This window comes from Polypterus senegalus, chromosome 3 (genome assembly GCF_016835505.1).
Source record: "Polypterus senegalus isolate Bchr_013 chromosome 3, ASM1683550v1, whole genome shotgun sequence".
NCBI lineage: Eukaryota > Metazoa > Chordata > Cladistia > Polypteriformes > Polypteridae > Polypterus > Polypterus senegalus.
In genome coordinates this window covers 56,111,802-56,136,878 of record NC_053156.1, presented here as the reverse complement: position 1 = coordinate 56,136,878, position 25,077 = coordinate 56,111,802, and the positions used below count along the sequence as shown (strand labels likewise).

At 39.6% G+C, this 25,077-nt stretch overlaps 1 protein-coding gene across 1 annotated transcript in view; it reads left to right on the top strand.

Moving 5' to 3' along the window:
- ccdc65 (coiled-coil domain containing 65) overlaps nt 1-25,077 on the top strand; it is a 37,794-nt gene that overhangs the window by 1,538 nt on the left and 11,179 nt on the right. Inside the window, exons 2-6 of the mRNA XM_039747246.1 lie at nt 5,259-5,423; nt 12,900-13,067; nt 13,397-13,566; nt 17,517-17,655; nt 18,011-18,208. Of these exons, the coding sequence (XP_039603180.1) occupies nt 5,283-5,423; nt 12,900-13,067; nt 13,397-13,566; nt 17,517-17,655; nt 18,011-18,208 (816 nt within the window). The 5' untranslated portion in view covers nt 5,259-5,282. The remainder of the gene's footprint in view (nt 1-5,258; nt 5,424-12,899; nt 13,068-13,396; nt 13,567-17,516; nt 17,656-18,010; nt 18,209-25,077) is intronic.

Sequence of the window (25,077 nt, the reverse complement as noted above, 5' to 3'; positions counted from 1 at the left end):
AAATGTTTGAACTAAATTTACCCTTAACAAGTTTCCAAATGTGTCCCCGTGTTCTTGTTGAACTCATTTTAAAATACAAGTCTCGATCCACTGGACTAATTCCCTTCATAATTTTAAACACTTCAATCTCTGTTTGTTTTAACTGAAAAGGCTCAGCTCTTTTAATCTTTCTTCATAATTTGTCCCTTGTAGCTCTGGAATCAGCCAAGTCACTCTTCTCTGGACTCTTTCTAGCTCTGCTATGTCCTTTTTTGTAGCCTGGAAACCAAAACTGCACACAGTACAATGTGTTATAAAGCTTAACCATAACCTCCTTGGCCTTGTACTCTACACATCAGGCCCTATATAACCTGACATTTTGTTAGCCTTCTTAATGGCAGTTGATAGCGCTGAGTACACTGTGGTTCCTAAATCCTTCTCATAAGGGGTATTTTCGATTTTCAGACCTTCCACTGTGTATTCAAACCTACCATTTTTAGTTAATACATGTAATACTTTAAATTTATTTACATTAAATTTCATCTCCCACAAATCTACCCAAGCCTATACAGTATGCTGGCCAAGTCCCTCTGTAATGATTCAACGGATTCCAGATTATCTGCCAATCCACCTAGCTTGGTATCATTTGCAAACTTGATCAGCTTGTTACTTATATTCCTATCCAAATCATTTACATATTTTAAAAATAACAGCGGCCCTTGCACTGCCCCCTGTGGAACACCACTCTCAACATCAGCCAATTCTGATTAGGGTTCCTCACACCGTAGCCCTCTGCTTCCTGTGTCTGAGCCAATTTTACATCTATCTACAACAACACTCAGAACTTCCACTTCTTTTAATTTGATGCCCGATCTCTAATGTGGCATGAGAGTTGATTAATTACTGGATTGCTGACATACAGCAGAATGTGCATAAGAAGGGAATATCAAGTACCTCTTCCATCCGTTCTTCTATCCTAGATGGAACAGCATTCCATCACAGGAGCAGACATATGCCAATTAAATTAAGGCATGCATTTTTGGGGGAATCAGAGAAAATATAAAGTATCTATATATATAAGTTAAAAAGACCCCTTGGAAGTTTTCATATTTTATTATTATGTAACATTGTATCACAGTGGATTTAATTTAGCTTTCTTGATATATTTGTAGTTAACTTAGACCACTTTGTAGATATCGGCTGTGATGGAAACCAGGTGTCAGTGAGCCCAAACCTCAACACCAACACACAAACATGGTCCCGGGTTCAAATAAAAATTGGTTTATTTACCAGATTTTTCCTTAAACCAGTAACAAAAGCACCAAAACACAGGTTTCTCTCTCCTTAAACACAAAATCTCTCTCCTTTCAAGTCTTACCACTGCACTGCCCTCCTCCAGTCGAGTGTTGCCTCTCTTCCTCCCGACTCGCCTGGGTAAGGGAGTGTGGTCTCTTTTACTAGACACGGGAGTATTTTGGGTGCCAAGGCGATTGCCTGATGGAAGCACTTCTGGGTCATATGGAAGTCCATTATAGCATGGAGGTTGTCTCCCTACAGTGCCCTTTTGTGGCACCCAGTGACCCACTGGGCACGGATATCAGGGGCTGCTTCCATCTAGAGTGCTGGTGGAGAAAAAAAAAACAGCGGTATTATTCGTTTTCAGTGGGCTGTCAATCCATGTCTTCTGGGCCTGATCCCTTTCTGCTCCCTGGCCGGGATGGTCATTTGCCTTTTAGGAGTCTCCCGTCCGGGTAAGGAACCATCCCCTCTTCTGGCCCTGATGCCTGTCCAGCCCCTGTGGCATCTATACGGCTTTTACTTTGACATTAAAGAGTCTTTTTCAGTTGGTCAATCTTTTTATAACAATAACATTTGAAAATGTATAAGTAGTGAATCCTTTTTAAAGGCTCTGTAGGCAGGTACTGGTAGGACTTCAAACACCACAGAGGCAACAACTTGACAAGCCAGAGATCTGAGGCGGAAGCACTACCATTGCTCTGCAGTGACACTCACATTAAGTGAGTTTTTTGCATTGCACTTTATGCTTTGATTTGTCACAAATGTAAGGCAACTTATGCCACACACTGATTTTCTTTTGAGAAGAAGAAGGCACACAGAGAGATCAATTTAATTTAGGATGCTGCACTCGGGTTCCAATCCAGGTGGTTCATATCAGCGCATGCTTCCAACCTAGGTTCAGAAGAGGTTTGCCATTCTGTACGATGTGTATAGTGTCCATCCATTCATCCATCCATTCATCCATATCCTAGCACAGGGCCACAGTGGTCTGCTGGAGCCAATCCCACACACAACACAGGGCGCAAGGTAGGAACAAACCCCAGGCAGGGCACCAGCCCACCACAGGGTACACACACACACACACTAGGGACAATTTAGGATCGCCAATGCACCTAACCTGCATGTCTTTGGACTGTGGGAGGAAACTCGCGCAGACACGGGGAGAACATGCAAACTCCTCACAGGGAGGACCCGAGATGCGAACCCAGGTCTTCTTACTGCGAGGCAGCAGCGCTACCACTGCACCACCGTGCCGCCCTGTGTTTAGAGTATTAAACCGAAATATGGATTTGCAGTGCTAATAGCAATAGGCTGCAATTTAACAAGATTCTTTTGCAGATCATTTTGTTATATACTTCAGGCATCAATTAACCATATTTGTCACAGAAGTGATCTCAACTACATAGAAAAAAATTAATGTTGAAAGAAATGACATCAAAGTGATTAGGGTTAAAAGGTTTTGACTAATGAGACTGAAAGAAATGATGTTGGTGTTGATCTTAGTGAAATAACAATGGGCAATTGGCAAAATGAATTTACACGAAGAAATGAAATTCAGTAAGCTTGTACTTAGCATAAATCATTGAGGGCATTATCTGGAGAAAAAGGCTCTGTGTTTGTCTGTCACAAATAGTACTAGGGTGTTGTACTGTGTTAGCCATTATGAATGTAGAGAAAAGCCAAGCAAAATGACACCTTTTCTTGGCTAACTAAAAAGATTACAAAATGCAAGCTTTCGAGGCAACTCGGGCCCTTCTTCAAGCAAGTAGTAATTATCTTGCTTGATCATCTTGATTACATCTTGCCTGAAGATGGGGCCCGAGTTGCCTCGAAAGCTTGCATATTGTAATCTTTTTAGTTAGTCAAGAAAAGGTGTCATTTTGCTTGGCCTCTGTCACAAATAGTATTAAATAATGTATGAATTGTGTTAATATGTTAAATAATTTAAGACATAGTAACTGTCAATGAAAGATTTAGAAACTGTGACTACCTTTTCAGAACTACGACTGTATTTAGTAAATTTGATAATGTCTCAAAATGAGCACAAGAACTGCTGATTCTTTAATTTAAAGTTTCATTTGTATATTAATCATTCTTATATACAGGTATGTCTCTTTCTTGTGTAAGCAGGAATCTACTCAAGACTTGAGAGCTTATATTGCTCAGCTGTTATATGACAGTAAAATGTTTAGGGCTTGTGCTTCATAACTCCGCAGTCCTGGGTTTGAATCTACTATAAAGTAAGAGTTTGTATATTCTGCTTGTTTGCTTTTTTCTTTCTTTTCCTCCATATGTTAAGTAAAATCATTTATTCTAAGTTCTAAGGTGTGAGGGAGTGTGGGTGTGTGTGTTATTGTGACATGTACAGGGCAGGCGCTCCATTGAGTGTTTTTCCAGCTTTGTGTCCAGCGCTGCCTGGGTAGATTTTGTCTCCCTACTATATGCTACTATATGTGACATTGGTTGAAAGCTAAGCTGGATTGGGAAACAGCTATGCATTGCAGGCATTATGGAAGTAGCAAACATTCCAGACTAAGACTGTGAATAGCTCCTGAAGAAAGTACCTGGGAACCAAACTGAATAAAAAAATAGATTCAAATTTTAAGTAAACAAAAAAGTGTGGAAAACACGCAATGTGAATGCACAACAAGAATATCAGTTTCACATAGCTATCCATTCACATATTGGACCGTATTATCGCAGGGTGGAATTTTATTCTTAAATACTTTGTGAGAACAAAAAATATTCAGATTGACATCTCTTCTGTTTGGCAGCATAACATGACATAAATACATTGTTGCTCCTTGTCCACTGAGTGGTTGATTTAATATTTTTTTCATGAAGTTCCTAAGCAGTACTGAGAGAGGTGACATATTTGAATAAGCACCATGTATATTCCTCTCTCTTCTCTGATTAAACGTTTTAAAATTTGGAGCAGTTGACATTACAGCAGTGTCATTCTTGCCTGTGTTTGTTACAGAAAGGCCAACACTTCAATGTATACTTCATAACTGTAGTCTTTTTTGACTACAATACAGTGCTCTTTCAGATTAAATTAGATGGAAATGCCACATTCACCTAAAGTCTGTGCTTGATTTGTTACTCTGTATTTCTCAATGCTACCTTGCACCTCCGAAGTCCAGAGTTTGAATCCCTGGTCAGGCACCATCTGTGTTGATTTTATTTGGGAATCCATTGTGTTCATGACTACTTTTGGGGAAAAAAGACAACAAATATGATGGTGCAGTGGTTAACGCCCTTCCAGGAGACTGGGTTTGTATTACTGTTTTCAAAGTAAATGTAGAGATTGCAAGTTCTCCTCAATTTTGTGTAGGGCTTTTTTTCTTTCAGGAAGCTAAAATTACCCTCCCACATTGTGTTATGTGAATTAGTGATTTTAAAGTGGTTTTACTTGGGAAAGTGTGGGTGTGTATGTGACTGTACCTTGTGATGGACTGGATGTTCTCCCAGAGCTGGCTCCGACCTTGCTCTCTATGGTGCTGGCATAGGCTACTGTCCTCATATCCTTAAAGTAAATTAATCAGCCTCAGAAATAGCTGGATGATAGATTAAAAGGGATTCAGTGGTTAGAACTGCTGTCTTCCAGCTCATGTGTTTGCATGAGACATCTATGGGTCTCAAAAACACACATACTATGTTAAACAGCAACTCAGAATTACCCTGGCATCGGTAAATATACAGTAGATCTGTGCCCAGCAATGCCCTTGCATCCTCTCCAGGGTTTGTTTAAGTCCTGGTAATGTTTGGAAGTCTACTCTGAAATTTCATAAGGACTTTCAGCACCTATGAATTGAGTCTCACATTTTATAACCGTATTTGAGAAATAAATTTAATATGAACTATTTAAAGAGCAATAGAACTATGCTGTAATGTATTTTAAAGAAAATCCCAGTCACACAGATTAAGTGGAGTTTTTTGGAACTGTTTTCAAGGATAAGTCTCCAACTTTTCTTTTCTAGGCGTTCTCGTATCTTCCTGGCACCATGCCAAAGAAATCCCAGAAGAAGTCAGCCAAGCTGAGCAGCATGACTGAGGAAGAGCGGCTTCTTTACCTGCAGAAGAAGGCACTGGCTGAAGAGGAGATGAGCAAAAAAAAGGAGGAAATGTTAACACAGTTCCTAAAGGTACTTCAGTGATCAGGTTCCACCACTCAGGGAAGGCAGGATATTAAAATATTGATTGAACATTTCTGCCTTCAACATGTAATGTAGTATTAGCTATTGTCATGTGTACACATTAAAATGAACTTCTTACTTACATGTCATACCAACAAGCAACACAATGCCATCCTCTGATGCCATGATGAAGGATTTTGGGTCAACATGAATGAATAATGGAGTGATGTCATCTCCTTCACAGATCCTGCTTGCTGCCTGGACTTGTGGTCTCTGCCACATGTTCATGAGGGGTTTGTCTAGCTCCAGTAAATGGTCTCTCATAGTTAAAATGTATGGTGTTACATTATTGGACTTTCTAAATTATTCATATCAGTATATGTATATGTTTGAAATAACAGATTTATCATTTATTTGCCATGGTACTTGTCAATGACAGGTAATAAAGTAATTAAAATATACTTGCCCTACATTTACCTTCAGTGCCTTTCCTCTGTATCTGCTTGTGTGCGAAATGTCTCTTCACCGGTGCTCCCTCTCAAGAGTGCTTCTCAGACTCTGTCTTTATTTTTGAGGTGCCTTTCTCACCTCCTGTCCTGCCTAATTGTCATCTTTGAAGACAACTCTCTCAGTGTGCACCTTTCTTCCTCCTCCTCATAGATCTCACACCAAAGCCAAACTGACCAATCAGGTTGCTGTGAAGGACTGGACACAAAGACCTTAGTGCTTTATTATATAGTAGAAATTATTCACATATGGCTTCAAAGCTCCATTTTCAGTGGACATTATTCCTGGGCCTAATGGTCAACACTCTTAGCTTATCCATAACTGATCATGTTGGTTATTAGAGGAACCTTTGTAATCATGTTAGCAGAGATGAGACATGTTATTTTGATCAATAAAGGAAGTAAATTGTCTTTCCTTGAGTTGCAAGGTACTGGTATTCCTAAAGTTCTGGGTTCAGAAATGAAACAGCTTTCTCAAGAAACACATCAGTCTAATGTTTTCTTATAAAACTGAAGTTATTCCAAGTGGCAGATTGCCAAAAAACGCAAGATTTCATACAAAGGTGTCCACTATTGTCTTGAGAGTGTAAAATGGCTCTAACTCAGATATAAAAAGAAGCAGACAGCCCAAATGTACAAATGCAGAAGAGGATATGCAGGTCAAAGTGTATAATTTGAGAAACAATGGTCTTCAGTTGGCTTCTTACTTAAATAAATGCATGCCAAATGCCAGTTTCATTTGCAGCAGTGAAAAGTTGACAGCAGGATGCTGGTCATATTAGAGCCATCCACCATAAAATAAAATGACCCTTTATTTAGATTTTTAGATGTTGTTGCTAAGGCCAGCATCCTGGAGTCAGCTTTTCACAGTTATTTGGGTGCCATCTTGGAGTCCTAGCCCTTTAAGGGCTGTGAAGCACTTACAAATAAGAGGACACTATGGGCTACTGTAACTTTATCCTGAATATTCAGTCCATCAAGTCCCTTTGTTTAGCTAACAGCTAAGCTGTCCCAATATCTCATGCTGATTTTTCTTAAAAGTTCTCAAGGATTCTGCTTCAAGGTTTCTGAATCTGAGTGGAGTGAAAGTTTGCAAAAGACAGAGAGACACAAGAGTAAAAGGGTAGACAGTACTTTGACAGAAGTACTACCATTTGTGAGACATTTTGCGTTCATGGCCTTATTTCAGGCTTGCAATTATGTGCATTATTGGGACATTTTGTGTGGTTTTAACATATCAGAATTTACTGAAATTGATCATTTTGATTTTGATTAGAGATTTTTTGATTTGATATACTTTATTAATCCACGAGGGTAAATTGTGTTTTCTCATGACCTTTGGGGGTCAGAGTGTAGGGTCAGCCATTGTACAGTGACCTTGGAGGACATTGCTCAAGGGCCCAGCAGAGTAGGATCCCTTCTGTCAATAACAGGATTTGAACCGACAATCTTCCAGATGCCAGTGCAGATCTTTAGCCACAGAACCACCACTTTGCCTATGGAACTTTCTGGCAAACAGGAAAAGTTAAGATGTTTTAAACTTTTGTATAAGTTCTTCTTGCTGTTGTTGGCAACTAAGGCTTTCTGTTTTGTTCTCTTATTCTGGCAATATTTTTACATTGAAAATGGTAACATCTGATTTTGTCATGCTATCATATGGGAGTGTAGAAGATTCAAACAGTACTGTAGTCAGGATGGTCATGCTCTCTTGGATGCCTACTTGGGATATAGCATGTATTACTAATATTGCATAGTTGGCTAATGCATTTACTTAAGCTGACTTGCATCAATATACATCACAATTTAGAACATTAGAACACACTAGACGAGAACAGGCCATTCAGCCCAACAAAGCTCGCCAGTCCTATCCACTTGTTTCCTCCAAGAAAACATCAAGTCGAGTTTTGAAAGTCCCTAACGTCTTACTGTCTACCACACTACTTGGTAACTTATTCCAAGTGTCTATCGTTCTTTGTGTAAAGAAAAACTTCCTAATGTTTGCGTGAAATTTACCCTTAACAAGTTTCCACCTGTGTCCCCGTGTTCTTGATGAGCTCGTTTTAAAATACACAGTCTCGATCCATTGTACTAATTCCCTTCATAATTTTAAACACTTCAATCATGTCACCCCTTAATCTTCTTTTGTTTAAACTGTATAGGCTCAGCTCTTTTAATCTTTCCTCATAATTCAACCCCTGTAGTCCTGAAATCAACCTAGTCGCTCTTCTCAGGACCTTTTCTAGTGCTGTTATGTCCTTTTTGTAGCCTGGAGACCAAAACTGCACACAGTACTCAAGATGAGGCCTCACCAGTGCATTATAAAGGTTGAGCATAACCTCCTTGGACTTGTACTCCACAGATCGTGCTATATAACCTAACATTCTGTTAGCCTTCTTAATGGCTTCTGAACACTGTTTGGAAGTTGATAGCTTAGAGTCCACTATGACTCCTAAATCCTTCTCATAAGGTGTACTCTCGATTTTCTGACCGCCCATTGTGTATTCAAACCTAATATTTTTACTTCCTATGTGTAATACTTTACATTTACTGACATTAAATTTCATCTGCCACAAATCTGCCCAAGCCTGTATGCTATCCAAGTCCTTCTGTAATGATATAACGGATTCCAAATTATCTGCTAATCCACCTATCTTGGTATCATCTGCAAACTTAACCAGCTTGTTACTTATATTCCTATCTAAATCATTTATATATATTAAAAATAGCAGCGGCCCTAGCACTGACCCCTGTGGAACACCACTCTTAACATCGCCAGTTCTGATGACCATCACCCTCTGCTTCCTGTGTCTGAGCCAATTCTGCACCCATCTAAAAACATCACCCTGAATTCCCACTTCTTTTAACTTGATGCCCAACCTCTCATGTGGCACCTTATCAAATGCTTTCTGAAAGTCCAGATAAATAATATCATAAGCTCCACTTTGATCGTATCCTTTTGTTGCCTCCTCATAGAATTCCAACATGTTAGTAAAACACGACCTCCCTCTTCTGAACCCATGCTGACTGTTCAGAATAACTCCTGTCCTTGTCATGTGTTGCTCAATCTTATCCTTAATAATTCCTTCCATTAATTTTCCTGTGATGCTTGTTAAGCTTACTGGCCTATAGTTGCTTGGATCTGCCCTGTCACCCTTTTTATATAATGGGATGATATTTGCCATTTTCCAGTCCTTTGGAATCTCTCCAGTGCACAGTGACTTCCTAAAAATGTGTCAAGGGTTTATATATGTACTCACTAGCCTCCTTAAGAACACGAGGATAAATATTATCTGGGCCTGGTGATTTGTTTGATTTCATCTTATTTAATCTGAGCAGCACTTCTCCCTCTACAATTTCCAAATCCCTCAGTACCTCCTTAGTAGTTGTTTACCTCTGGCAGGTTATCCACTTGCTCACTTGTAAACACCTCAGAAAAATGTAAGTTTAGGGCATCTGCTATTTCATTGTCTGTATCTTTTAATTCCCTTTACTATTCCTGATGAACTTGACCTCCTCCTTAACTGTTCTTTTACTACTAAAATACTGAAAGAATCTCTTGGGGTCTTCTTTGCCTTATCTGCTATATTCCTCTCCAACTGTCTTTTAGCCTCTCTGATATCCTTCTTAATGGTTGCCCTCATGTTCTCATACGCTACGGTTCTCTTTGCAGTCATTAGTCTTATATGCCTTATACAGCAGTTTTTCCTTTGCAACTTCTTTTTAAATCTTTATTAATCCATCGTGGAGTTTTTTAGTTTCCTATTACTTCCAAATTTAGGTATGTATCTGTCCTGCATTACATGTAAAACATTTTAAACCTGTTCCACTGCTCCTCGACTGTCTCCACATTTAAAAGCTTATCCCAGTCTATCCTACTTAGACTTTGTCGCATCTGCTCAAAATTAGCCCTACTAAAGTTCAACTTAACAATTTTAGTCTTTGCATCTGTACTCTTACAAAATACTGAGAATTGTATTACATTATGGTCACTTGACCCTAGTGGTTCAATCACCTCTACACCCTCAATTCTATCCTGATTATTACAGAATACTAAATCCAGATAGGCTTCACCCCTTGTTGGTGCTTTAACATGCTGTGTTAAAAACAGTGCTGATTACTTCTAAAACTCCTGCTCTTGTGCTCCTCCATCTGTAAGGTTATCCCAGTTAATATTTGGATAATTAAAGTCCCCATGACTATAATATCCCCTGTAAACTTGCCTTTTGATATTACTAAAAGATGTGTGTTGAAATTACTGTCTGAATTGGGTGGTCTATAACACACTCCTAAAATGAGACCTTTTCCCTAATATTTTCCAGGCAAGCCACATGTCCTCACTAAGATGGGGCTCATCATCCAACTGAAGATGACTTACATTTAATTCCTGTTTGGCATAAACAGCAACCCCACCTCCTTTTCTGTTCTGTCTATCCTTCCTAAAAAATGTGTATCCCTCTATGTTACACTCATCCCCATCTTTGTTATTTAGCCAGGTTTCCGTTATTGCTATAATATCATAATTGTGCTCTGCTACATACAACTCCAACTCACTTACCTTATTTTTGATACTTCTAGCATTAAGGCAAGCTATTTTTAATGTGTTAATCCTTCTATCTTTACGTGTTTGCTTAAAATTTACATTACTATGTATTTTTATTTCTACACCATTGTTTGTTCTTCCATGTATAGATCTAAATCTGGCCTGTCCTAAACTCCCTGCCCCCATTCCCTAGTTTAAACAATCCTCGACTAGCCTACACATACGCCTCCCCAATACATTGGTGCCCCTCGGTTCAGATGTAACCCGTCACGGCGGAACAGGTCCCATCTGTTCCAAAAGGAGTCCCAATGCCCCATAAACCTATACCCTTCTACCCTGCACCAAGATTTGAGCCACGCGTTAAGCCTTCTAATCTCCTCAATCTTACCTGGACTGGCGTGGCACAGGCAGAACTTCGGAGAAGACTACCTTGTCAGTTCTGCTCCTCAGCTTGGTACCTAACTCTTTGAATTTGGATCGCAGAACTGACAGACTACCCTTATGTATGTCATTTGTTCCAACGTGGACAATGACAACTGGATCCACCCGCTCTGGCCAAGAGCCTATCCACCCTTCCAGGAGGTCTCCCACCTGTGCTCCCGGAAGGCAACACACCGTACGAGACTCTCTCTCTCTGGAGCACACCTGCGCTTCAATCCCCCTAATGATTGAGTCCCCAACTATCACTACCTCTCTCTTTTTGGGAACTGGTTTTGAGGTGGCCCGTTGGGGCTCCTCAACCCTGCCTACCACCTCAGAATTATCAGAGTCACCGTCCAGCTCCGCCAGGACATGATAACGTTAGACACTTCTAATTCTGGGGTTGATGCCCCGGACAGTGTGCACCCTTTACTTTACGCCTTGTGACCGTGACCCACCTATTTCTACCTGTCTGGTCTGGGATCTCTTCCAGCGCCACCTTAGGGGTGCACACTATCTCTAAAGGACACCTGGGCCAAGTCCGCCAATTCTCTATTACAACGCAGGTCAGCCAACTCCTCCTCCAGTTCAGCGACCCTGAGCTCGAGGTGCTGGATCAGCTGGCATCTCTTGCAGATGTAGCCCTCATAGACAACTGGCTCTTCCAAACCATCATCTAAAAGTCCAACATCCAACAGGACTTGCATTGCACTGGCCTCATTATTAAAATTTGATTTGGGATTACTAAGCTGCCTTAACTATATTTTTTTTTCTTAAAATTAAATTTCTTCTTCTTTCAGCTGCTCCTTAACTTAAATGGTAACACTAAGATCTGCTACAGATATTTTACACCTTTTCCCCTTAAGCTCCTGTACTGTTCTCCCTCTCAGCTGCCTGCTATTTGCCTTTCTATGAGGTTAACTTTACTTTTCTCTGTCTCTTCTAACTTTGCGCTCTTCTTACTTATAAGCTCTTCACTCGCACTGTTTGTATTCCCCCGTATTAATGAACCAATACGCTGTCGCCCACTTAACTGTTCTGCCTCTGGACCGCTAAGGACTGTTTAATCCAACATAAACAAATAAATAAAACTTTACTACCTTATTTGCTCCTACTGCTCCTTGTGCCTGATCGGTGTCTTAACGCAGGCCGCTTACCTGCGCACTACTGAGTTTCCACCTTTTACTGCTTTGAAGTCAGCCGCGGCCTTTTTTTCTTTTCCTTTAAACTAAGGAATTGCTGTTACGACGATGCGGTTATTTATTTACAAATGCCTATATCAGTTACTGCTGCTTTCTACCCTGCCTCCTCGATGCTAATTCAAATACAGTACAGATAACAAGAACAGAACAAGTACAAATAACTTTTCCAAGCGCACTTCCAAACACCCAGCTACTTTTGCTCTTGTGCGGCGAAAAAAGCAAAAAACCCTTCTAAAGGGAAAAAATGCTTTAAAAATTCCCACACGGTTCCTTAGAGGCAACCAAAACCCAAGTTTTTAAGAGCAAAATGTATTTTTTTAATGTAAATCTCACACCACAGAACAAACCAACAACTCTCAACAGACTCTAGCGTTTGCAAAGCACACGTCAGCACCCTTTTTGTTACACCCTTTTTTTAGAATTTCCACACATGCAAGTTAAGTGACCTTTTGGGGTGTAACAGTGAAGCAGAAGTGGGGATGGAGCTGTAGGCCTTATGTTTTAAAGTCCACTACCTCATCCATTAATCATTACTACCTGCTTTAACCTCCTTGTGAACTCAACTGAGTTAAATAAGAGTATCCTTAGACTAAGTAACAAGGAGCAGTGTCTCTCATAGATTTGCATAATTTGTAACTTGGTCACTTACTTGAGTCTTATTGCAGGTCCTGAGAGGTATACTATCCATGCATATAAGACAATGATGGATGCCCACCTAAGGCAGATTCAGTTGTTACATTAAAATTAATTATTCATTCTGAGTAAGAAATGCTGCCTTCTCGCACTATCTAAATGAAATATGTTTATCTAATTTTAGGACAAGCTTGCTAAAGAAGAACGGAACAGCAAACTTAATCTGAACAAGCTCACTCAGCAGTGGCGTGTTCTTATGAGGGAAACAAAGGCACGGGAGCTAAAGAAGGACATTGAGATCTTGAGCCAGACATTTGAGAGAGTTGTTGATCGTAAGGACAGTATTATCAAGGTAAGTCTAGCATGGAATAGGCCTTTTGTTCCAAGCCAAAGAAATTGTAAGCATTCCATATATTGCATCTGAAGCGTCAGTGTCTGTTGTACTTGCAGGTAAACAATACAATGACATAGTAACCAGTAACTCAGACAGAAAGTTCCAATGTATTCCTTCATTGCCCCTTTTCAAAACTCAATGTCAGTAGTTTAGCAGAATGCGGTGACTGTCAAAACTAAACTAAGAACCGACTCATTTATGTCTACAAGAAAGATGTTTATGTTGCTTAGTTTAAAGACCCTGGTTAGTAAAAAATGCACTTATTTGTTACCTGTGTGTCCTTGTAGTCTCTAGTTCAAGATCTGGAAGAGGCGCAGGATCAGTATGCCATGGCGATAAGGGCCCACCTTCACAACTTGGATCATCTCTTTGAGTTGCAAAGGGGGCGGCTGCATAGTCTATGGGAGCTATACTGCACAGAGGAGGAAGAGCTGAAGAAACAGTTCAGCACAGAGAGGTACCATTCCTGTTTTGAAAAAGTAGAGAAAATCAGCTCTTGATTGTATCATTAAACGTAACATCAGTTACAAATTTAGTATCTACCCCATGCCACTGATGATAAAATATATAAATCTATATTATAACACTAAATACCAATACATATTTTTATAGTTGACACACAAACTGTATCACGGATTGGATGAAACATACATTAAGGGTTGGGGTTCTAAGATAAGAAAATAAAGAAAATGGCTGCTGTGAATTAAACAAAGAAAAGGCTTTCATGGAGTGCAAGAACACTGCCTCTGCTGTATGTGGGTCCTGAAATGAATGACCAAATATATAGTGCTCTCTCTGGAAGGGACGGGGTCTCCAGGAGCGCTCAGGAGGCTTGGTCAGGTGTCTTTGTGGTGCTGCACTACTCTGGGCATCTCTCTCCTAGGAGGTTTCGTTTTGCAGATGTGCTCGCATTGCTTGTGCATTAGCTGCTAAGTGAGTGACTCTTTTTTCAGAGGTTTCGTTTTGCCAACGTGCTGGTCTCGCTTGTGTATTAATGGTGGGAGGAAAAGTAAAAGTGATACCATTTTGCCGATGTGCTCGCCTCGCTTCTGTATTAGCCACTAAGCGAATGAGACTTTCTTTGGAGAGTTTGTTTTGCTTATATGCTGACCTCGCTTGTGTATCCTCGGAGGTGAAGCCCTTACCCCGACTCCACATCTTACTTCCGGGACGGTCAGACACACACACACTTCCACATGTAGACGTTTATATATATATATATATATATACTAGCAAAATACCAGCCTTGGAGAAGTAGTGTGTTAAAGAAGCAATGAAAAGAAAAGGAAACATTTTGAAAATAACGTAACCTGATTGTCAATGTAATTGTTTTGTCACTGTTGTGAGTGATGAGTGTTGTTGTCATATATATATATATTTGCACACACACACATAAACATATATATATATATATATATACATATCTATACATATACACATACATATCTACATATATACACACACAGCTATTTCGTATCAGTGCAATACGCTGTTTGTTAAAACGGTTGACTCCCGCTCTTACGTGCAATAACAAATCAAATCATTCAGTTGTCTTTGCTCATATGTCATTTTAGAGCTGGGCGCCTGGCATCTTTTTGGCCACAGGTTTGTTTCTGTTTGCTGTGAGGTTCTGTGTTGTGGAGATTCTCAGGATGGATTGCAGGTGCTCATCAGTGAGGCGACTCCTGTGTGCTGTTTTGTTAGTCTTTATCACTGAGAAGAGCTTCTCACACAGATATGTGCTACCAAACATGCACAAGGTTCGAGCGCATGTAGACGGACTTTTTTTGTTCATCAAAGTCACCAAAGCGCCGTGCAAACTCAGTGCGCAGTGCGCTCAGTTTATCAGCAAAGTGCGTATTTGGGAACACCGTAGTGACGACTTGGTTTAACAGTACTTGGCAACAGGAAAGTGGGGCAAGGTGAACTGGTGCATTTGTGTCTCCCATAAAAGCAGCTTCACTTGAAATCACTTTGTGATTGTGCACGGGTTAAAACGTCCGCTGAAGTGTCAGATTCTTATTTAATTATGCTGTTTTCTGTATCTTCTGAATTGCATTCAGGTTACCCTGATGCAAGGCAGCTGAAGCGCTGCATTATGGGATCTGTAGTTTATTGTGTTACCAGCGCTTCATATACCCGGGCTTTAATAACAATAATACAGTATATAAAATGATCTCGGGCGGATATAATTACACCCGGGCGGATGTGGCCCGGACCCTTGAGTTTGACACATATGGACTAAATAGAACTTGAAAAGATATATTTTTCAAATGTGATTGCGCAATTCAGATAGAGTTGGCGCACTACAGCCTGCATGCCTCAATGAGTCATCCTCCCTCGCTGTTACTTTTTACCGTTCATCTAATGAATACACTGAGTATGGCTTTACCAAAACAATCATTGATGGCGAATAAAGTATCCATTATTGAGTATGTAGATCGGGTTATATATATATACATATATATATACCAGCGTATCACTGTGAGTAGTGTGTTAAAAAGCTAGAAAAGAAAAGGGAACATTTTAAAAATAACGTAACATGACTGTCAATATACAGTATTTGTTTTGTGAGTGTTACTGAGCGTTGCTGTCATCAAGGATTTGATTATCATTATTTCTTTCAATCAGGTTCGTATTTGTAGGATGTGTTGTGTTCAAGTTACATTCCGTGTTTGTCAATCGTTGTAAAGATGACAGGTTTCATTCATCGATTCGTTTCTTACTGCATCAATAAACAGCTCGTCTTCTTCTTTATCTGAGACCTGACACACTGCATGCACGGGTTTTTTACACTGTCTTCCTTTAGCGGGACATTGACTTTTTCCACCGTGTGCTTTGTTTCGCAGTAGCTGGATTTATGAATATGCTTATCAGGCGCTTCATATTTTTTGCTGCCTTTTCAATTGTGTAATTCGGTTTTGTTCAGCTCTTTGGAACTGTTGCCTTTATCTGTGCACTGCGTCAGTTCACGTGAGCCGCTCGGTGTACATGCATCGAAGTTCCCCAGTTGTGCTGGTGCCATCTCGTGCTATGTCCGTGGCTGTATTTAATGTTACCTTAGTCCTGGCACTTAAAACTTTCTCTCGCAGTTTCGCTGAGTTTGTGTCAAACACCACCCTGACCATCTCATCTTCCTCTCCATAAGCACAGTCCTTCACCCGTGAATATTTACCCGTGGCAGTTTGCTATTGGATTGCGCTGACGGACGGCCTTATATGGGCAGGCACTAAATTACAAGCCAGCGTAGCCTGTCTATGAACTTAATTTAAAGTGTAGGTTTACATGCGTGCTTTGTTTCAGTAGCAGAACTCATGAATATGGTTGTATATGTCACTTTCGCCGCTTCTTATTGTTTCGCTGCCTTCTCAATTATATAATGCATGTTTTCTTAAGCGCTTTTTGAGCTCTTCCTGGTTTTCTATGTACTGCGTGATTACGTGGGAGGCGTGATGATGTCACACGAAACTCCGCCCCACGGCGTTGAAGCTCATCTCCATTACAGTAAATGGAAAAACTGCTTCCAGTTATGACCATTACGCGTAGAATTTCGATATAAAACCTGCCCAACTTTTGTAAGGAAGCTGTAAGGAATGAACCTGCCAAATTTCAGCCTTCCACCCACACGGGAAGTTGGAGAATTAGTGATGAGTGAGTGAGTGAGTGAGTGAGTGAGGGCTTTGCCTTTTATTAGTATAGATTTGAATGCAAAGAAACAGGGTACATTGTGGGCCTACTCAAGAAAACTAAAAGACATTTCCTTTAATTTAAATTGCTATACTGTACATAACATAACAATTCCTATTCTCAGCTACTCAACATACCAGAAGTGTGGTAGACAGAATCAAAACCAAAAATAAAATACCACAAAATAATCCATCCATCCATCCATCCATCCATTATCCAACCCACTATATCCTAACTTTTACCATGCTTTTTAACAGTGAGACTAAAGGACAGATTTTAAGAAAGTTCTGTAAGTTTCAATAATACGAACTTGCCAAGGGTACTGCTACGAGGTTTTGGGACAAGGCTGACTTCAAAAGGCCTTATTTGTAGCATTCATGAAGGACAGAGAAAGGAGTCCCATTTAATTATCTGACATTCATCCATTGTAGAACACATGTGCATACACACACTAATGATTGGATAATTTAACCAGCACATGACCTTATACATACCTCCTTGGTGTTTGGGAGGAAACTAAACTGGCAGGAAAAAATAACACTTGATCATAGAGAGAACATGCAAATCTACAATGTGAGTATCTGTGTTGTGACCCAAACTAAACCAAAGTCACTAGAACTGTCACCATATGAGTTGTATAAGTTGCATCTGGTTCTGCAATATAACAATATCATACAAAATTTACTATCTGTATTTTTTATATGTGATATTTTAAAACAGGGAGTTGATTATCACCCAACATCAAACAGAGATCTCCCGACTAGAAGATATATGCTTTGCAATGGAACTGAATTATACAGACCGGGAAAATGAGCTCAGGCAAGAATTCCACAGCACTCGAGATGACATCAAAAATAAGGTACAGATTCCCACCCTCAGAAATTCACATTGGTCCCACTGAAAGCATAGTGTAATCAGTACAGATAGTTTTGGTTCAGACTTCTTTTTTATGGCATTAGAGAAATTCTTTTTTCCTTTGCAATCCACAGGTACACATAGCTAAGACAGAGAGTTCACAAACCGTAGCTTTCTTTGAGTATTCTTTTCCAATTCTGTACTTTGCTCTGTTGCTGACACAAGCTGCTTCCACACATCAAAGTCTGACAGCACAGATGCTGCTTGGCTCTGTCAGAAAGTGAGGTGATTATTACGGGATTGAAATGTACAGAACATGAGTGACTATGAACTGTTTACCTTCTACAACTCTATTTCAGAATATTGAAGAGAAGCACTCTTTACGGATTCTTTTGGAAGGCAGAGTTGAGGACCTTTGGCAGCAGTTTCAGCAGGCTCAGCGAAGTTACACTGAAGCTACAGAGGACCGCAGGATTGCCTTTGAAACGCTGAAAGCTAAAGATGAGAAGAGTGCTAAAGAAATTGATATGCAGATGAAAAAAATACAAAGGATCCAGGTTGGCTCTTCTGTTTTATGTTCAGACCAATTTATTCCAATATCTAGAAGCCGTAGCTGCCACACAGGAATTGCTTTGAACAATTGGATCAGCATGGGTCAGCAGTATGGTGCAGTTGATATCACTGCTACTATCTTTACATCTCCAAGACATTAGACTCAAATCCTGGCTCTGTCAGTGTTCGTGTGGGGCCACTATCTCAATTTACCTACTGTACGTTTGTTTTCTCTGGGTACATGAAAATTAACACTGAATATGATGATAGTCAATCACAAGGTATGCTCATGTACACATCCATGCTTACTAATGCCAGGTCAGTTTAGAGCTATGTAACAAGCATTTTGTTTGGATAAGGGAAATCACTGGAATACAAAGACGAGGGACCCCATTTATAAAACTTTGCATGGATTTGAGTGTGAAAACATGCACATGGCAAAAAAATGCGTATGAGGAAAATAAAATGTATAAAACTTGGTGTACGCAAATTTGTATGTAATTTACCCTTTATAAATCACAATCACCTTGTAAGTGCACGTACATGAATGCACCTTGAACACTGCTTTGAATGACCCATATATGGAGCATGCTAATCAACCACCTACTGTACATAGGCAATCACAATACTTCATTGGCTGGTAGAGTAACGTCTCCCTCCTGATGCATCGAGACCCTGTCAACTGCATTCAAGAGTATCTGGCTGTGCTCTGCCACTAAGCACACAAGATCATTTTTATCATTATAGCACCCCTCCTCTGCATTCTGGGTGTCAGAGAAAGGCCTAAGGTGCCAGTGTCTGAACAGATAGCCACTACTACTTGGCAAATGTAATGACACGATTGCTGTTGCAATAAATAGTACAAACCATATAAAACACAGAGGGTTCAGCCATTTAACTTACCCATAAGCTAGTCACCATGTACAGCACCATCATGTCTGTCAAAGGTACTTTACCTCAAAATAAATTAATCATGGGTTGACCCAGGCCACCAAGCAATGACGTTTGTCAATCTCACCTTGGCATCACAGATGACTGGTGTGTTAATGGGATGTCACTGCTCACAGTTAAAAAAGCAGCTTCAGTTTTGCTAGTTGCCATGAGTGCAGTTAAGTGCTCCAGTTACATTAGGTGAACTGGACTCTGCTGCAGTTGACTTTTTATTTTGGCACAAACATGTTATGTTTTATGTATGTGCACCCACACTATACGAAAAGTGGATGTAACACCTCACCAGTCAGTTAAAGGCTTCTAGCACAGGAGGCATGACAGAATGAAGCTTGGCTGAGATATTCCTATCTGTCGACCAGTTCTTCAGTACAAATATGCGATATTGGCCCCCTTAACAGAGATATTCATCACTTTGAGGTGTAATTTGTTTGTCACATCAACACACATTATAATAGTGGCTTGGTGATATAGATTACGTGAGTTGCCATTTAGTTGGTTTGACTGCATTTCCCTGCTTGATCAAGGGTGTCGTCATTTTTCAGTTTCTTCAAAATGTTGCGTACACTTGGGTCAGAATTATACTTGTTAAATATGCACACGTTCTCCATTCAAATTTTCTTTTTTAAATCCCCATGTTTGTGTTGAAAGCTGTGTACACTTATTTCAAGCCTCTTTTTGTACATATGGAAGATTTATAACTGAGGCCCAAGAACAGATGTAAACTTGGAAAGAATCTGCAACTTCCATTATTGCCAACAATCAAATTAAGGTAGTTCTACTCACTCATGGCACATGTGAGTGTGGGGTGACCTGCTGCATGTTGATTAGAATGTGCAAATAGGAATTTCACTGTACTTTGTACACCTGACAATAATGACCGTATAAACCTATAATGAATACCATAATAATGCTTTGGGAAGAATCTCCATAAGCCTTTGACACATTAGAGATTAAGTAAGAGGTGACTTGATAAAATAAAATAGTATAAAAGTGAGTTGGGTGGATGCTAATGTAGTTTTTTTTATCACTTCTTCCTTAAAAACATTGTTGAAAACATTAGAGATGAAGATAAAGGTTCATTACACTCAAATGTTACAATGTTTTTCTTTATTTAGACAACAATAGATATGTGGGATATGTTGTGTGGCAGGGTAGCTGATAATACAAGTTCATTATACTAAGCAGTTGTTACTTTGAGAACCTTCACATCATGTAAACATTTTGGTGAATATTGAGGGACAAGTTTTGTTGGGTTGAATGGCCTATTATGTTCTTACATTTGTGCTGACCATGACTAAACCAGGTCAAAGCATTCTGCTGCTGAGAATCTCAGGGACAGACCTGTACTGCAAAATGTGTTGGTATTAATACCCCATGTTTTACAAACTACTACTACTACTAACACTACTAGTGTTTTTGGAAAGTTTGTGGCCTGTAGCTTCTAGATACTCATCTTAATGTTGAGTACATGGTTAATATTTACATAAAGCAGTTAGAAATAAGTGGGCCTTATTCTTGAAAGCCTTGGATTTAACTTTCGGTCTGTCTTGTGGGGTTGCCGTCCCCTGGTTTAAAACTACCAAGGCTCATACGTGTGCTGCTTTGCCACTCACCTCCTAAACTGGAGCCAATCTGGCGGCCTATTTTCCAGTCAATACTTAGACTCAAGTTCCATTGTGATTTTAAGCTCTATGAGCCATGTTTATGGGGTGGCCTTGGGTTACCTTCAGAGCCCTCCATGGAATAATTTCTGCACTCAGTTGCTCCTTGAAAGTTCTGGGGTCATCTCACTGAGAATCTTTCCCTAGGAAACCCAATTATTCTTTCATTCCTCAGCTCCAGTACAGACTTAAAGTAACCTGGCACTCTTGGTGGTGCTAGTACTGCCTGTCCTCCACCACACGCTGTAGGGTCTTCTGCCCATTCATAATGGCCTGCCTCTGAGTATTTCCTTTCAGGGCACTCTGTAAACATTTATGCCACACCACCCACAGGAGATATTTTTAATTCCTTTCTAGTTAACAATGTGGTCTTGTATTTTATTTATGAATCCTGCAGTGCCTGTGCCCTGTTATCGTTCTGCCCTTTCCCATTTGTGCCCCTGTTAGCCATTTACCACATGCTGTACTGTTCAAGTTTTGATATATTTTCATTTAGAATTTCTCCAAAGATAGTAAAATTTAAATCTTGTGTCGCTACAGAGATGGCATCAGCAGTTTTGAATGCTCAGGAGATGGTTATTTGTGTAACAGATAATAGGGTGGGTGTATTGTTCTCTTTCTTCCTTTAGTTTTCTGCTTCTATGAAATATTCAGTTGCTTAGTAATGTGGGAAATGTTGATAATTTTAGGGGAGTCCAATGTGTCACACTTTGTCATAGGCCACAAAGATACAGTATTTCGGGTTATTCTATTAACCATTTCTAGTAATGATGACAATAGCCATGCTGCAGCTAGTCTGTTACACTCAGAAGGACTTTTGTCAGCTACAGGTTTACGGTGGAAAATAAGCAGATCAAATATTTTCATAGGGAGTTTCACTAAGAAAGATTGGGTTACAGTTTGCACAAGTTTGTGTTTTTTGTATGTTGATGGATAAAGATGTGTAATATTTCTTGTAATGGCATAGTGGGCAAGTTATTGTTTGCTACTTCAATCTTCAACACTAACTCACTTGTGACTCTGAGCAAACCAGTTAACTAGAAGACAAACTGGAAAAAAGCTTGGTTTGTATGTCATTTTGTTTAACATTTAACTTTACACCAGAAAGCTGCTGGTTTAATCAATGCCACTCATTTACTGTGTGACCTGAGTGAGTGAGTCACTTAAAATGTCTGTGCACTTTTTGTACAATCTATACTGGTATCAAAAAAAACAGCTCTTGTTGATGGACTGAAATTTCAACCTTCATTTCTACAATAACAATTATTATAGAAAAACAAAACAGTACAACAGCAGAAAAGGCAGGAACACAACAGCAACCGTGAATACAAACAACAGTCCTTCACTACCTGCATAGATAGTGGCAGGATAAAGTAGAAGGACCTTGAGACAGTGTGTTAAATGAATGAGGTCCCATGGGGCCTAGGAACTCTAATAAACCCCATGGACCCTCCGAAAAGTCTGGAAATCAAAACTGTGGTGGGGGTCCACAAAAAAAAAAATGTAAAACATGTTGTAGTATTATAAGTTGCTCAATTCCCATTTCTGAATTTGAGAGAAAACATTGTAGCAGAGTGCAGAGAGCTCTTTGCAGGCCGGCAAGAGTGCAAGGTAGCTGTTTGTAAGCGCATCCCAGGCTGGATGGGATCAGATGAGTGAGGATGTGCCAGGCTTCACTTCCAGAGCCTGTCGCCAAGGAAGGACAGCACATTCTTTTAATCAGAAAGGTTCAAAAAAGAGGGCAGAGACTTTTTTAGGAAACGATTAAATAAGAACCCTAGGCAGATATTAGTGAATTGGGCAACTTCACTAGGTGTGCACTCTACAGCTTCGAGGCATCAGCGCCAAGTAATGTCAGACCAGGGCATTATTAAAGAATTATCAGTGATTTCAGCCATCCAAACAGTGGCCACTTTTCTATACTGCAGTTTGGTACCATTGCCTGAAGGCCAACTCAGAGAGACTGAGGAGGAGTTTCTGTCCACAGTCCAACTGCATCTTGAATAAGGAAAGTGTCGAGATGTACATGGTGTTGTGTTGTTAACTTTCTCACATAAAGTTATTAAGTTATTTATTTAGATATTATTTTGTATTATCATGTATTTACAAGTCTATAAATACCATTATAATAATAATAGGCGGAGTGGTGGCTCTGAGGCTAGGGATCTGCACTGGCGATCAGAAGGTTGCTGGTTCGAATCCCATAAATTCCAATAGGGACTCTGCTCTTTTGGGACCTTGAGCATGGCCCTTAACCTTTAATTGCTGAGCGCTTTGAGTAGTGAGAAAAAGCGCTATATAAATGCAAAGAATTTATTTATTCTATTTTAATATTATTGTTATTGTCCTTTTATTATTCTTTTTAAAGGCACGGTCATTGGCGTTAAGCAATTAAATATTTCACTCCATATTGTGCTGTGTGTATAATTTGTATGTGACAAGCACAAGTTGATTTGATTTGTTTTGATGATAAACAGAGTTATAGCGTTGGAAAACAGGGTCGCCAAAATAAGAATGAGACACTTAATAGTGAAGCAAAATAAAGCCAGAAACTTCCACAACAAATTTGTGTTAAAACCTCACAACCAAAGTTGACACTGGGTTTTAATTCTTTAAAAGAACCCGATACTTTAATGTATAATATGATGCTGACATCTTAAATATCCTTTTAGTGATTAGTGATTAGACAATGCCCAGTCATGTGGCTAGCAACAGATCTCATTGGCATTAGCTGGAATAGTTATTCAACCAAATGAATCCATTCTAAACTACCAATGCCTGCTCTCAAATTGGAGACGGACTACTTTATTCATTACTTTCTGGAAAAGTAATCAGATTACTAATTATTTTAATTCTACATTACTTCTTAAAGCTGTAGAAATATATATGAGTTCCAAAGCAGAAAAGTAACACCCAAATGTCCTTTCAGAATTTCAATAAGGACGACATAACTAATATCTGTGGATGTGAATTCAGCAGCTAATCAAGAAAACTACTGTACATAACAACATTAAATGGCCCATTTCTACATATGCAATGAACCAGCAAGTAAACGACCATTAGTTCAACAAAAGAGTTTTTAATGAATAAATAAATCTTATTAGCAATTAAAAGTAAAACAGACTTATTCACTCAAACACTTGCAAACATGAACTGGTAAATGATAAAGTTATTGCTAGCATGATAGCTAGCAGGCAAGAGCACTTATTGATCAGGTTGGTCCAGCTACCTGCAGAGTTTATTGCATAAAACAATCAATACATTTGTGTTTCTGTCATCTGGATCCTCATTACACTATCAAACAAAACATGTGATGGTCAAAAAGAAAGCATCTATATCTTGTAATTTATTATCTTACTTTCTCTAACAATTAAGGTAAAGTCTGAGATAATTTATTTGTACACAGACATCTCCATTTTTGTGGGAACATGATAAAAAAAATCGAAAAGCACATCTGGGTACTGCTGCCTCACAGTTAGGAGACCTGGGTTTGCTTCCCGGGTCCTCCCTGCATGAAGTCTGCATGTTCTCCCCGTGTCTGCGTGGGTTTCCTCCCACAGTCCAAAGACATGCAGGTTAGGTACATTGGCGATCCTAAATTGTCTCTAGTGTGTGCTTGGTGTATGGGTGTGTGTGTGCCCTGCTGTGGGCTGGCGCCCTGCCCGGGATTTGTTCCTGCCTTGCACCCTGTACTAGCTGGGATTAGCTTCAGCAGACCCCGTAACCCTGTGTTAGGATACAGCGTGTTGGATAATGACTGACTGACTGACATCTGGGTACTTTGTGTAACACATGATGCTTAAAGTGTTTCCATTTGATTTGATAACCAATGCCCTTTTTGTAAAGCTAATTCCTTATGAGTCATTTTTTCAAGGGGCTGTACATCACAAGGAAAAAAATATTATCATAGATATGTTTAATCATAAAGTTCTCAGATACACGCTTTGGTTCACTTCTCTCAGTCTTTTTCTCTCCTTAAACTAGAATTCAGTTCTCTCAAACATTGTCCCAGTTCTCTCTCTCTAAACATATTATTTCAATACACTGTAAAACTAAAAAGTTTTACCTTTCACAGTATGACGTGAAATTTTTATTTCTTAGCAGACATAAAGTACAATTCTGAAGTAAAATGAACTATCATGTAATATCGCATCTCTGGTGCAGATCTGACAGTGTTCTAAAACTCAATGTACTCCACAACAACATGAATATAATGTGCATGTGTAGTGCAAATCAGCTGAGGGATGAAGATCAGGTAGTCA